The 15,971-nt window shown below is 37.4% G+C and overlaps 1 protein-coding gene across 3 annotated transcripts in view; it reads right to left on the bottom strand.

Annotated features, from left to right (window-relative positions):
• The window catches only part of DPP10 (dipeptidyl peptidase like 10), a 428,896-nt gene that overhangs the window by 55,955 nt on the left and 356,970 nt on the right, over nucleotides 1-15,971 (bottom strand). For all 3 annotated transcript variants that reach the window (XM_014870838.2, XM_088168348.1, XM_088168347.1), the window contains exons 6-7: nucleotides 4,354-4,406; nucleotides 4,173-4,254 (exon numbers count right to left, since the gene is read on the bottom strand). In XM_014870838.2, coding sequence (XP_014726324.2) covers nucleotides 4,173-4,254; nucleotides 4,354-4,406 — 135 coding nt within the window. The remainder of the gene's footprint in view (nucleotides 1-4,172; nucleotides 4,255-4,353; nucleotides 4,407-15,971) is intronic.

Genomic DNA, 15,971 nt, shown 5'->3' on the forward strand with positions numbered 1-15,971 from the left:
ACATTCATCTGTCAGTCAACAGATCATTATTTTTGCTGATCCATCCAAACATGTAATCCAAACACCCCTTAAAATCACTTAATATGTTAAAAAGAAACCAGCCTGCTGCAATAACACAAAACATCTATTATGAAAACAAGGGCAAAGTGACTTGCACGGACATATGTTCATAGAATAAAGTCAAATAAAATATTTTATACAAAATAAACAACTTGTATCACCAACTAGGCAAAAAAAAAAAAAAAGCAAGCATAACTTTTATGAAAAATATGTGTCAAACTGAACAACTTCCAACCATGCTTCACTGGGAGCTAGCTGAAGGCCACCCAATAACTGATCAGAAGAACTATTTGTATCACAAGGAGCACTGCAGAAGAGCACGACAGTGTTAACAGGCACTGTTAAATACAACACTGCAAACTGGAGAAATCTCCAGACTGAATTTTAATATTCAGGCTCCTACTGCAATACATCCCCACAGAAAGATCCAGAGTTGTCTCAGTATCAGATACAAGGCAGATCCAGCACAAACACATGAAAACCTTTGCTACAAACCATGGAGAAGATAAGGCTCAAGAAAGGAGAATGCTGGATAAAAACTGGGCATTCCACCAATAGAAGACTTTTAAAAAAGCTCCAAAGCATTCTTCTCCTCAGTAAAGCCTTCCCACCAGATATGGGATATCTCTTTCTCAGATACAAGCAAGGAAGTTTTTAATCAATAAACTGGAGGCAGAGAAATGTTGATGAAACAAATTAGATCTCTAGTTGGGTTTGTCTTTCCTGGAATTACTTACTGCTGCAGTGATGGATTCTATGGAGGTGAGGTAAAGATATAATCAACTAATGACTTGCACGATTTTAATCAAACATGAGTAATGTTTGGCAAATACATAAACAGCTCCCTAACATACTATGACACAGAAATGGTATTTTAGATCTGGCACAATTCTAACACAGTTAAAAGGCAACACTTTAAGGAGTGTGACCTTGAAAACAGTTCCCATTTTAAGAGCTGTGTGACCTTACGTTACATTAATTCATTAGATAAAAGTTTCTTCTCCCCAGTGGCAAACATTTTCAATTTCACCACCAAAATGTCATGACTCAAGCAGCAGATGTTTCTCTGAGCTTTCCTCTTAATCATTACAAAAACCTCTACTCTAGGCAAATAGCAAGGAACTGAATAACTTGCAACCACTGTGGTAGCTTGAAACCATGGTACTGTGGGTCAGTCACCTGGCATCTGACATAAAACTAACTCTGTCCTTCACCAGCCACACAGGCCATCCTGGCCCATTAGACAGCCCCAGAAATTATTCCTAACAGTGAACTCAGACTTATGTATACTTTCCACAAGGATGTAAAATACTGCATATACTTGATTTCACTGCAGCCATATTCCATCTGTGCAATAAGCAGTTTGTGGTTTCATACATATTTTCTTTCCTGTTTTTTTTCCCCTTCATATCCTTATATTATCTGTTTGAACATCTTGCCAACTCCTCCTCACTGGAAGAATTTAAGATAACTGTGTAGGCTGCACTATTACTTCGATCTGCAGAATTGTGGACTGGAAACATCTTATTTTACACTACAGCCCAACTATAGAAAATAGTTGATCCAAGTCCATGTGTTATCCCCCTATAATCTGGATTTAATCCAGGACTTTCCAAATACTTGGGATCTTTGGCTCAGTCAGACATACCCGTGCCTCATGTTTCACATTTTGTGCTAATTTTGCTGACCAGTCCTGGCTAGAGTATTACTATTCATTTCTGCACTACAGATGAAGGGGGATATTCCCCCTCACTTTAGACAACTACATACGCTCTACCTCTGTGATGGCACACAGCACGTGTCATGGGTCCTTCTACCTCAAATTTTTGTATATAAAATAATTTTTTCTCCACTTGTTCTCCACTTGTTCTTCAGTTGTAAAGAATGGCTCTTGGCAGTTACCCAGGTTAATACATTATGATTATTTTCAGTAAGTATGTCATTGCTTGTTTTACTCATGAATTATCACTATTTCCTTGTTCCATGGAAAAGAAATGTAAGTTTTGTTCAGGAAGGTAAGCCACTCATAGTGTGTTTGGCAGCATGAGTCTGTGAAACTGCAGCTTTGTTTGCACCCAGGTATATTCCACTGATAGCTACTGATGGATTTTCATCATTGGATCTCTCCCTTTATGTCTTCCTCTCTGCCCTGTTTCACTGCTGGTTGCTTCCTCTACTATTTTACTCCAAACCTACTAACCCAGTGTTTGTTCCAATGACAAATTTTATAACAGAACCATTGTGGCAATGTGTCCTCAGCCACACATCTGTCCTCTGCCTAACCTGTTCTGCTGGAATGAACTCTCTGTCCTGCTTCTGCTCGAGGCAGATGTTCCTTTGGACAGCAACAGCAACCATTACTCACCACGGTCTTTATTCATTCATGCTCCTTCTACATTTCTGGCTTGCTGCTGAAGTGGGAGGGTAATGCAGCAAGGCACTTCTGTCACATTGGAAACCTCCTTTTGCCACACGAACAGCTTCAAGAGGACATCCTTCTAACCGGCAATTCCTAAAGTCACCTTCAGTGGACTGTTCCTGCAGGTGTGCATCTCTATGTACAATACTCTATGGCAGTACTCGGTGCCATTCAGAGTGCACACAAGATTTTGTGTTCAAAGTTATTATTTCCTAATTCTGCAGACCATATGGCACCATAAAACCCACAGCAGAGCAGATATTTTTAAAGCATGACATTAACTCTACTAGGGACATTAACAAAGATGAGTAATGTTATCCTCGCTGAAGTATGAATTATGCCAATGTTTTCAAATTTGGATGATTAAGGTTGTACCTAAAATGATCACACATTTTTTTTGCAGTTTTGAGATGTAATAGGAATGCCTGTGTCTGTATCTAAAAGTATCCACACATACTTTCAGAATTTTAAGCAAAACACATAAAGATAGCATTATTCTGATTTATTTTTCTGAGGTTTATGATTGGTAAGTTTATGATTAGTAATTTTAGTTCTACTTCAGATTACTGATGAGACGTCCAGCACAGGCAAATCTTACAAACTGCAATTTAATTAAAATATTTCTTAAATCTGTTCAATTTTGCAAATGCTTCTCCTTTCTACTACAACCTACATGGTTTGCCATATTCCATAATTCTGCCTGGTAAATAACCTATGTATTTATTACCACTAATCCTGTCGCCATGCTTTCATTATTAATAAATTAATGTGGTTAATTATTAAAACATATCAAGCATTTTCCAATTACTTTTTCTCACCTGCCTTCACTTCCTTAATGCAAAACATTCCAAGCAGAAACATTTTTTACTTTCCAATCGTGTTGATGAATGATATAAAACAACAGGGTATATTCTCTAGATATTCAGCTTACAGCCTCTCTGCATGAACAAGCTGGATGTGCAAGGAGGCCCTGGGATCATGCCTGGGGGCATTAATGAGCTTATTAGAACACTGTAACAAGGATTATCTGAATTTCTTATGCAGAACTGAAGACGTAATCAGTCTCTTGCCTTCAACTACCAACACAGGTCAGCTTAAAATCACTGCTGTTCTAACACCAAATTTTTTTTCTTCTTATATTGGCATTGGTTATGATGACTATGGATGATTAATATTCATTAAAAATGGTAAAACTTCTGGAAAAAAATTATACATGAAACATGGCATCTCATTTTATTATTATGAATTCAGTGCAGCACAGCTGACCTTGGCAGTAATTTTCATACTGAAATGAAAACATCACTTTCCATGAGTCCATCACATCACATTTGGATGCTAAGCTTTTGCTTTTGCCCACTGTTTTCATTGATATTACACTTAAAAGAAAACTGCTTTTCACCTTTAACTTTCTTCCCACATAGCAGTAGCCATACAGATGGTTATCCTGAAAATCACTTGAGTGCATATTTAGATAAAGGTGTGATTCTTTCAACAACTGTACCACTTGCTTATTGGGGGTCAGCCTGGAAAAACATATTTTTAATAAAAATAAACAAACACATAGAGCTCTCCTAAAAGCTGTAATAGGAGCATACTAGCATAGTGCAGAAATACATAACACACCTTAAGGCTTTCAGTTTTCTTTTTACCTCAGTCTTTCTGGAGTCCATAAATTTTTTATGACTGTGCTTACCAGTTGCTGTCCATGAACACCCCAGGCTGCATACTGTAAAACTGAGTCCTCTACTTCTGGAGGGTTTAACTCCCAAACTTCCCTTGAAAAAAGGGAAACATTTTTACTTGAACACACTGGCATCACCTCATGCATAGAGCCACTGACAATGACACGGCATGGAAAAAACAATGTGACTTACCTTGTGTGTATGTTATAAATCACATATGAAGCTGTATAAGAATAATGAAAAACCTGTCAAAAAAAAAAAAAGTAGAGAATTACAAGACAAAATACAGGATTAAATACAGACTATCATGAGGGCAGTCAGAGGCTTTCAATCCCTGTAAACACTGATACCTTTATCACCGAAAGAATGTTTTACTGAATTAATTATAACCAATAGACCTGAACCGGGTTTTTAAAGCTGTAGGAAGGACACACATTAACACCTGTTAATTTAACCAGACATTATAACAGTATAACAACTGCACAGAAAATGTCCCAATTAGAAAAATCTTCATTCCTCTTTAAAAAAAAAACAATAAAAAACATTCCCCCACCCAGAAAACAAAAACAAAACCAAAAACAAACCAAAAATCCCACTGAGCATATACATTAGGAAAAAAACCCACTTTTTTGTTTTTCTTTATCAAGCTGTGCAAAATGATTGCACAGTTATTCTACTTGAAATGCAGACCAATACAGGCTCATATGGTATTTTTCTGACCACCTGCTATGAACAGACTGAAGGACCTCCCAGGTATGGCTCATAGAACAGAACTCTGTACTTACTCTTTTGCTGTGGCTTTCATTAAATAAGTTTTGGTCTGATTTTGGCTGACTTTTTCAGGAAAAGTCTGTTGAAAGTTTCTTGTCATTTTGGGCAAAACAAAGAACTATTTATTTTCAGTAAACCTTTCTCATTCAACAGCAAGTTTCCAGTGACTTCTGGATTCCAAACCTGTAGGATACTCTGACAGGAACAGAAGAGCACTTACAGTGTGTAATGTGATGGACCATCACACCAAAGTGCTCAAATCAAAGCAAACTATTACACATTCTCTCTAGCCAAACATTAGTCTGTACACAGATGTGAATAACAGACATTTTGCTTTCTTCTAGGCTTGAGTGATTGTTTTTTACCTAGCTCAGTTTTTTGCCTCTACATCTTGTATCATAATTCCATCGTATTAGTTTTAATATGATTTGAAATGACTTAATGGTCTTGGAATATAAAATATATTTGCCTCTAATCATTACTGAACTAAGAAAAAATCGTCTTTTTAATGTAAACTTCTATCAGAAGAAAACATTAGATTAAATCCACTAGACTTATTGTAGCTCCATGACGAGAGTTACAGCATCTCTGCTTGGCACATGAAGGATTTATTTCTGGACAGGTTAATCCCAGTTAGATGGGGACAGCGACAGCTGTAAAGCCAAAACCTTGACATGGATATATGTGTTGGGAACTCTTCAGCTTATATTTCCTGCTCTGGAAACCTTTCAGTGTCTCCTTCAAAGAGAACAGGCAAAGGGGGGATCCTACATGGACAGAGCCACTGGAATTTGTCACTGCGGTACACAAGAGAGTTTCAGGGGTTGTTATTTTGTCTGGAGGCCTTCAATAACAGAGCCATCTGAAATATCCTTCCACTGACTCCCTTCTCATTATTAATTCCCTGCCAGCACATGCCAAGAATTTAGCATGCCCTAAATCTTTGCTGGATGTTACAGCAAGAATCCCACAAAGGTCTCTAAGATTAGTAACTCTACTTTGTGTAACAGCTGAATATCCCTTCTATAAAATTTCCCTTTGAGATAAAAATAATTTCCATTTTCCAAGTCTATGACGTTTAGCATCAGAACTGTTGCTTCAGTAAGAATCATACATACATTAATAAGTTTGCCCCGAACTTTTTTTAAATTTTATATTTCTGCTTAAAATAAACTGTTTTGTCATGCAAGGTACCAGTTTCTTCTGAGAAGTGTAACTGAAACAGAGAAATGGTTAAATCATGGTAGGTTCTGCACAGAGTATGCACTGCCAGAGGTTACCCAGAGGGGCCAATAGCTTTTAAAGGCCAGTTACAAAGAAGAGAAATGGGTCTCTTGTCCTTGTGGGAGAAGGGAAAATTGTGTCAAAGATAACGTGAGGAGGGTGGATAGATATTTTAAATAGAAATACTTTAAAGTAAATTATTAAACAGAGTATATTTCAACAAGTATGCTAAACTAATAAGTCATTCTGACAGCTTAAACAGAAAATATACTTTACCAACAAGAATAACACTTCATACATCATGTGGAAACTCTGCTCTTGCCTTGTGTAACATTTCTGTCTAAACATTTATGTAGAAACATTAATATCTGTTGAAAAAAGTTGAAAGAGCTCCACATCTAGTGGAGACCAAGACTACAGTCACTTTCAGACAGGATGCTGACATTTTTCTCGGTTTACTCATATTAGTTTTAGTTCTTAATAGGAGCACTATGTATAAATTAAAAGTACGAAATTTCCTAATTCATCTTGTCTGCAAAAGCCACACACTGAAACACAATCACTATCAAAATGAAATCAATAAGAAAGGTTGTAGAAAATCTTTATTTTTCTAGTCTGGCTCTTATAGAAAGTGTTTAGGAAGTTCTTGTAGCAGGCTTTACCTGCTTGGCTTCCTCTTGCACACATATGTGTCAGTGGCTGGGACACAGCTCTTCCCTAACATCATCACACAACATCTGGCACCACAGGGAGGAGTCCCAGCAACCCTCAAAACACCTGGATCAAACCTCCCACACAGCCACCAGTTGTGTTCTCTGCAGAAGAGGCTTGGGGAATTATGTCCTGCAACTCCTGTATTGTAGGATGTGCAGTAAGCAGAAAAAACCTGGTAATTGATGCAAATAACCAGGCAGCACTGACCCCTCTCGCAGTGTATTTACAGTGAAGGCTGGATACTGGGTACAACAGTCAAACCCAAAGTACAACCATTCCTATTCCAAAATGTTTTCACACATTTCTTGTACTACATGCCTTCTAAACAAGGTGCTATCAAAAGACTGAATAAACACTAATATTTAAACATGGACATTGAATTGTTCCAACTAACCAAAATAAGAGATGTGAAACTGAGGGAAAGGGTTTGGTTGTAGTGAAAAAACCACATCTTCTATGTACAGAGAGGAATCAGTTAATGATTATGGACACACAAAACATCTCTAAGAATAAAGCAATGTTGGAGAGAAAAGCCTTTTAAAATATTAAATGCATTACAGCAATTTCTGCAGTGTCATATCAGCTGAGAAAAATGAAAAGAGGAAAATGGCCTGGCATAATTTATTAAAATAATTATACATGTTAAGGTTGGGCACTGTGAGGAGCCTTAACTTCAGAAGTGGCATGTATGATTGCTAGGGTTCAGGCCTTTCTGGCAAGTAAATAACTTGCCTGCTTCTATTACGATAAGCTGGAAAATGCTCCCCGCAATGTTAAGAACTGTGAAAATGGCTTTTAAAATCAGACAGACAGTATACCTCCCCCTCAGTACAATTTATTTAATTTTTCTTTTGCCACAGAATGCAGTCAGTAGCAACCATTGCATATTAAATATTTCTTCTGAATTCATTCTTTTATCAGTTTATAAAGTGATGACAAGCTTTCATCTGGTCCTGCGCAACACTGAAAAACTTAGCTGCATTAGTGTATAAAAAAATGAAATTACAGAACTCCATTACAAAGGGCGTAAAAGAAAAAGGTGACAAAAAGTATTTCAAGACAAATTGCTCCAGTCAAAATGTATTGAAATAACAATCTATTACTCAGCTAACAGCCAACAATAAAAAACACACTTATCAATCATGATCTGAACTTTTAGATGGCACATTTAGATGAAGGTGTGATTCTTTCAACAATTGAGTTCTGAAGTTTTGTGTGTCCTTTTTTCTCCACCTTTCAAGGAATTCTTTTTTCTTTCTATGGTTTCTAAAACTGAAATAATTCCATGGAACTCAGTGCATAGCCCAACAAGATGCAAGAAAACAGTGCCTTATACACTCTGCCAAACACACTCCACTCATTCAGCAATACGTTCCAGAAAAGATCCAGTTCACTGTCCCCGTGTAATTTGGAAAACATTTCTCAACAGAATAGTGTTTTCACTAAAAAGCTGCCAAGAAAACCTCTGTAGGAGTATTTTTATAGTGTGATGAGAGCTCTCAGCTCCAGGGAAATGGAAGAGAGCTGATGACATTAGAACCTGGCAGTGCTATAATCCCAAAATGCTTGGGCATGCCAAACACCTTGATGCATCCTTTATCCACTTCCTGTATTATAAACCAATTATATTCTTTCATGTGTTATTTATTTAGAGCAATAATGATGCCTTCTTGCTGGCACAGCTATTTGCATGGTAGTGCAGTGACTGTTCTGTATTTTGTTTTCACCCAAACAGACACCTGCAATCTGAACTCATCTCTGCAGCTCTCAGTGCTGCTACACTCTGTAAATTCCCCTTTCAGGTTCCAGTAAGACATCTCACAGGGCATAAAAGCACTCAGGCTGAGTAAGAACTATAAAAGGTGAGAGTATGCGAAATACATTGGGAATTTCAGCAGCTGCTGTAGTACTTTCTGTTATTCCAAAGCTTAACAGCCAAATGGTGTCCATGCCTTGCACACAACATAGATATCCATCCATTTGTATTGTACATAGCAAATAGAACATATTATTTAAAAGCTGAGCCCTTCCCATTAGTTTAAAAAAAAAAAAGCAGCAGAGACCCATTAAATAACTGAAATGGCAGTGTTTGCCATTATTCCCACCCCACTTATTCCAAACACATACTCTGATTTGGAAAGAGAGGCAGTTTGTCAGATAAGGTTCCAAACCAATCAGGTCTCTCTGATTCACCAGTGAAGTATCAGATCTTTTCTGGGTTAATTTACACTTCTGATCCCATTAAAAACAATATCTAGAATTTTAAGAGACTAGTACTCTGAATGAAAAATTACTAATTCTTGTTCTATGGGTTAAAGAATTTAATCAGATTTGGACACAGAATAATCAACCTTAGCTGAGTAAAGTTTTAACTCCTGCAATATATGGATGCCTCCCAAACAGTATTAGCCATAAAAAGAGAAAGATCAAAAAAATGCTTTTATTGCTTCACAGGAAGAAGTTAATTATTAGGCAGTTTAAAACTATGAGAGAACTCGACCTGGAAGAGGTTTTCTGTGCCTGAAAACTTTTCTATTTTTTCCCAGCTACATCAGTTGGCCTAATAAAAGATGTTACCTCTTCCCACAAATCTTGTCTTGCTTATCTCTTCAGGCCACCACATCTACAACCACAAAGTTAGGCAGAACAAAAATATTCCTAAAGCTAGTTGGAAAAAAAAAAAAAAGAGAACTACCTAAAACTAAAAGTGATCCTTCCTAATTATTTACCTGCATTACAGTGCATATCACAAAATGCATGTGAACCCAGAAATCAGGGGGCAGCACACAGTGAAGCAGAGAGGTAAACAGGAATACATCTTGCCAAGGACACTCACTTCTCCAATCATCCGTGGACATTCTCCTCACCTTTGAAGATCTTTCATAATGCATTGGTAAAATGGTCTGGCACGTTTCCAAACTGCCTTGGTGGGTGCCAGCCACAGGAGCTGCTGGCTGTCGTTCACAATGTGAAAAACCAGCAACACAAGTAGGATTCTGCCTTTATCCTCTTTTCTACAGTTGAATTAAGCATTTGAAGAATTACTGAAAAATCGACTTATACTGAAAACTGAACCAAAAAGCCTTTGTTGTGGTAAAGTGATTAGAAGGCCAAGCAAAAAGGTACCTGTCATTCATCTGCCATTCATGCAATGAAGTACCCACACACAATGACAAACACAATCTCATTCAAAAATCCAAATCTTTAAGAAACCTCCACTAAAGGCTCAAAAATACAGTTTAGAAAAAGAAATGTAAACATATGTTGCTTCCTATTTTGCCTTTAGGATAAAAATACCTTGGAAGAAAAATTGAATATCCAGAATATGCCATGAGCTACAAATAATGAGCAAGGACCAGATGCAGAGTGGAGAGAATATGAGGGGACATAATGAGGCAGAGGATGGTTATGGAGATCTTTTGAAGGGATCACTGATATAAATACAGTGTGCTTGTGGCCAGAAAAAAATAACTATTATATATTTTCAGTAAGTTAACATACATTCAAGTTCACTCCCATACAAAAACCACAGCCTATATAAATTATACTAAATTATACAAAGTTTGTATAATTATACAAATTATACAAATCTCTGTATATTATCTATATAAATTATGCAAATAATCATTGACATTATTTTTCCTGTAGTTAGTGATATTTTACTATAAATTTTGCTCAGAGAACACTGGTGTAATTCAGATTTCCAGCAATGAAAACGAGAAAAAGCTTTGAGCAGGACTGGTACACGTTTGGAGAACACCAGATTATTTGTGGCTGAACTTTCCATTGTGGAAAGCCTGCTGAAAGCAAATGAGTTACAGTAGGAGAGGGCAGTGTCTGCTTTATGCCATCAGGATTCCAAGCAGCAACTTCTTGCTCTCCAAAAAACCAGATTAACATTCACACAACCAGCTCCTATTCCTCATTTCCTTTTAATGGGCTTTAAGACACATGACCTTACTGGGACTGCAGTGCAAAGAGAATAGAATCAGTATCTAATGTGCTGATCACAAAACAATAAAAAAGATATATTCCTTTCTTATCTTTGTATTGCAAGATGTTCAGCACCCCGTTAGTAAAACCTGTGAGGGAGTTAATAAGATTAAATTAGGAGCAGCATGACTACTGCCAAAGGCAAAGCACAGCTGCTGGATGAAACTTCCATCCATTTTGCAATTTATGTGCAAAATAAATTAATAATGTTAATGGTATCAATAACACTATGGTGAAATTCAAATTTCTCTAAAATTCTGTTATCATTCACATCAAATGTTCCCCCTTTGCCTTTTCAGTCTAACTCCATGTGTCCTCCAGCATAGGAACTGCTGCTAAATGGGATTGAACAGCTAAATATGGCACAGCCATGGCTGGGTTTCATGTAATTGGTTCCTTGGGTGTGTGAGAAGTGAAGAGAGAGATCTGCAGCATTGAACTCTGAGCCACAGAGGAACATGAAACCACTGGATAACACCTATGCTGTGAGTGAAGAGCTTGAAAAAACACACTCTATACCAATAAGTGACAGCCTCTGCACATTTATGAAAATAATACTGAATAAAGGCTGGAATTCTGCTGATTTCATGCCGTGGCAACAAACACAGTGAGACCTCAGACTATGCATTGACACCAAAGCTCAGCTCACTTTGGGATATACAACAGAAATGCTTCACTCCATGCACCAGTGAAGTGGCACCTTTTCCTCTGGGAGCTCTAGTATTTAACTGGTATTTTCCTGGTGTTAACTTAGTAAATTAAGCCACATGAGTTAATGACTGATTTCATATTGATTATGTCTGAGATAGAGAGAGCAACGGGGACTTCTCATTTTAAACAGTATGACACAACATATTCTTCAACTGGGTTCAGAGCAAACTCTTAGAAACAATCAACTGAAGAGTCTGTAATACTGAGATGATGAATTGCTACCCATTTATAAATCCTATTATTTCTACCCAATTCTGGAAGCAAAATAAATAGACGTAAATTTTGTCACTCCTGATGTCTAAATCTTTCTATAGTCTTGCATAGTTTTGGCCCTTTCAATGAAATATCTGTATATAATTGCAGAGTTAATTTAAGATAGAACTTGATGCATTTGAGCACTGAAGTTATATGACAAGGTTATAATTTTGAAAAACATCATATTGATTTGTTTCAATCAGCATTGATTATTTCTCATGATTGATAAGAACCACTGCATATCATTGGTAGTAATTTATGGTTAACATTAATACTTTGGGGTGTGAAATATTGCCAGCCATAACAAATATATGCTGCCAAACCAAAATAAATATAAAGGCGAGACATTTTGAGATACGTAATTTATCTGTAAGAAAAAAGGCTGTCAAGGAAGCCTAAACAAAAAAAGCACCTCTAGAAAATCTGTTAGAGCCTCAACTGCTCACATAGAATTTTTCAATAAGATTAATTATCTCAAGAAAAAGACATCCACTGCAGAATGTAAATTAAATCATAATCAATTAAATTCTATTCATATAACCAAGAGTAATGTGATACAAACCACAGTTCAGAATAAATGCAGAAACTTCTTTTTCTACTCCTACATCAACAGCTGATAGACCATCATTTGGATATGCAACTCAATCAGTTTTGAATATATAATAACTTCAGATGAGTGAATTATTCAAGAAAGAATGTTCTGCATTGCCACTTCTGAAAGCCTCACACATCACTGTCATTTGAAATTCTATTAGTTACACTATCACGTAAAATATGTTTCTTGAGTCTTGTATGAGATGACTTACGACAAAAATTTATAGGTCTTTTTTTTCTGGCTTATTCACCTGCAGCATTAAAAAACAAGAATGACTGCACTGAAATCATTGTTACATGACAGTCAAACTGGTAAATCTCAGGCCTCAAGCATAATACATGCATTTTTTTGTATTTATACACAGGTATGTGCACATCCTTTTCAAGCATATGCTCACACTCATATTCAGTGTGATCAAAATTTGGACTTCATGAGTATTTGGGAATTTGTAGAAACTTCTCTTTTCCTGAAATGATTTGCAGGCAGCTTTAGAGTGTGCATGTGTATTTTGATCTGGACAAGTGTATGCAGAAACAGAAGATATAAATTCTGACAGCACAACCAGAACTTTATCTCCATGGAAATATGAGACTGGTGAAGGTGCTTGCCTGTGGTCAATGCAGCTGAGAATCCAAATCTGTCTTAGAAACACATGCATTTAAGTACTTTAATATGCCTGACACTTTAGACAGTCTGGTCTCTTTCCAGGGTCCTATGGATTACTCATATCCCACATAAAAGGCATCATCTCTAGGGAATTTGGATTGAATGTCTCCACACATACTGAAAATTGTTAACTGAAAACAGAATATATTTTCAAACACTGATTCTTAAAGACAAAGCTGCATCATCTTCTCAGAGTGTTCTGAGATGGTTTAATTGCTCTTTGAGACTCTGTGGAAGAAAGAATCAAATCAAGACTTGGTTTTATTTTAAGTTTTTCCACGTTGAGTCACATACTGCATTTATTGAAACAGATTGCTAAAGAGAAAATTGCCAAATGCAGAAAAAACACCACCTTGTTTTGAAGAGATGCACTTCTACGTGTTGTGATATTTACAAAAATATGCATAAACTGATTCATGTGAAATAGGATGCAAAAACAAAAAAAAAAGGTTAAAAAACTATTGAGAAAATATTTTCTAAATTAACATTCCGTATAAATGAAATGCCTAGGTTCTGAGCACAAAACTAAACAGAACTGAAGGTGCCCTGAGATGATGAGGATACAAAAGGAAATCAAAGCATGTGATGAGTCAATTTTGAAGACTATAGAGAGAACTCAATATGTCTTTTTCTTCTCCAGACAATCTGACTCACTGAGGCAGCAGGCAGGAAGCAGATACCGGATGCTCATCTGCTGTTTGCTTACAAATTGCATGAGGAGATGAAAAGACCCTGTGGAGCTGGAGAAAGGAGAAGCAATGAGATAAATGGCCTGTGGGTCTGAAGAAATGCAAAGGGAAAATGGGAAAGAAAGCTGGGCTGGGGGAAGCAGATGGCTAAACCAGCAAGCATGCAAGATGAAAGAAGGAAGACAAAAAGAAAGGGCTAAAAATATCAAGATAGGAAAAAGGAGAAATAATAAAAAGAAAGAACAAATCCAGAACAAAGCAGAGCTGAGACCCTTAAAGGGCTGCAACTGAAGAGGATCAGATGAAAGGAGAACAGGCAGCAGGGAGGGAGAGCAGTAAGCAGAGCTGCAGTGTGTGGGCAGGGTGGCTGGAACACACAGGCTCAGGGAAATGATGAATGAATTCAGGCAGAACAGACTGCACCTAGAGCCTTGCTCTTCTGGAGGATCGAAGACATGAATGGAGAACGGTTTTCTAAGCAATCTGACAGTTCAGTACCTGTACATGTACAAGGCCTTTCACTGCCTTGATTACCACCATCATTAATTGCTTAGTGTGGATATGACACATGGAACAGCATGAAGGCAGTGGGTGTTTCTCGTTATAAGTCATCATCTCTCCCAGTCCCTCACTGTGACATCAAGACACCTTTAATGGTAACTCTGGGTGTTGGAGAGTCCAAGGAATCTTTGTAGGCTACTGGCAGGGTTTTTTAATAGCAATAAACTTCTTACTTAGCCTTTTATAGAGTTTTTATGAGAAAATGACTGTTTCTCTTTGAGTAGTTATCTGCCTGTAGGTTGAGGTATGAACAGCTTTCACAATTACTTTTGAAATCCATATGTTTCAAGTGCTCTTGTACTGCAATCAAACCTTTATGATTGCAGGCAACCAACATAACCAGGATTCCTTCCCTCCAAGACTTTCTCTAGAAACCCTGTTTAAACTCTTCAAATAATTTGAACACTGCAATTTAGATTTCTCCCCTTCTCACATCAGTTCTGCACTGCAGTGTGAACTCCACTATCTTCATGTTTTAAATACAGCATGAAAAGAAAATCTTTTCCATAGGAGTAAGTTCAGCAAGTATCGCTACAGCTAAATTTAATCTTTAAACTTCCTTTTTGGTCATGCCCCATTCATCTCCCACCTCTCCATGATTTCTTTGGTGCTGCTGGCCCTGCTAACAGACTTACACTGTTCCCCTTCTGTTCCACTACCCTGTCACAAAACTGAGCAAAATACCACCTCCAGGTGCAGTTCCCAACAATGGAGCTCACAGCCAGTTTTCCTCTCCAGCACTTCCCATTAGCAAGCCATGATGCTGCTTGCAGCCAACTAGGTCTACCTTCACTAATTTTCTGGTATTGTGCCATATTTCTGTACTGGTCTCTGCTGTGGCCGTTTTATGATATTACAGTCCCTTTGATGGTGGTGTCATGAAGTAGACTCCTGTAGCAAGTAAAAGACCTCTTCATGATGAAGTGATTAAAAGGTCATGATAAGAGAGCTATTCATTTAGTACAAGGGAGTACTTCATGGTGATCTCAAAGAAGCTGTAACAAAGTGATGAATACCTCACACCAAACTCATCTCTCCAGGAATCATCTAATCTGGTGCTATATTTGCAGACAATAAATAGAATTATAAAGGCTAAATTTGTGCAGGTGGTTGACTGCCTTCACTGGAACATTAATTTATTGCCTAAGACCCCAGGCTAAACCTTTCATTCTCAAATACCCAAAAAGACTTGTCCTTACTTAAAAAGAACACAAAAATTGGATGATAAAGGGGAACATCTTAATATTTCTCTAAAAAGTGGACTCAACCATTTGATCTGTTAGGTCTGTCACACTATCAGCGTTCCTCATAGCCTGAGATGGAAGCTTGGTTTAAAGAGTGATGTGCAACAAAGAAAGCTTGAAACATTTCTCTGGGACAGTTACATAAAGGTCTAGTCTTTACCACCTACTTCAAGGTATTTCAACTCGATGTCTGTATTTTAAAAGATCTTTCATTCTATCTGTGCCAAAGTAACTGCTAACTCATTTACGGAAATTCACTTATCCAACACTCTTTTCAGCACTGTTGAGAAATGCCAACGCCAGCAGATTTATCTGCTTCCCTGACTGTCCTGTTGGCCTAGTCAGACAACGTTCTTTGTGATCAAGGAGCCAGGAATGGGGCCAATG

Source organism: Sturnus vulgaris, chromosome 7 (assembly GCF_052056855.1).
Source record: "Sturnus vulgaris isolate bStuVul1 chromosome 7, bStuVul1.hap1, whole genome shotgun sequence".
In the NCBI taxonomy this organism is placed as follows: Eukaryota; Metazoa; Chordata; class Aves; order Passeriformes; family Sturnidae; genus Sturnus; species Sturnus vulgaris.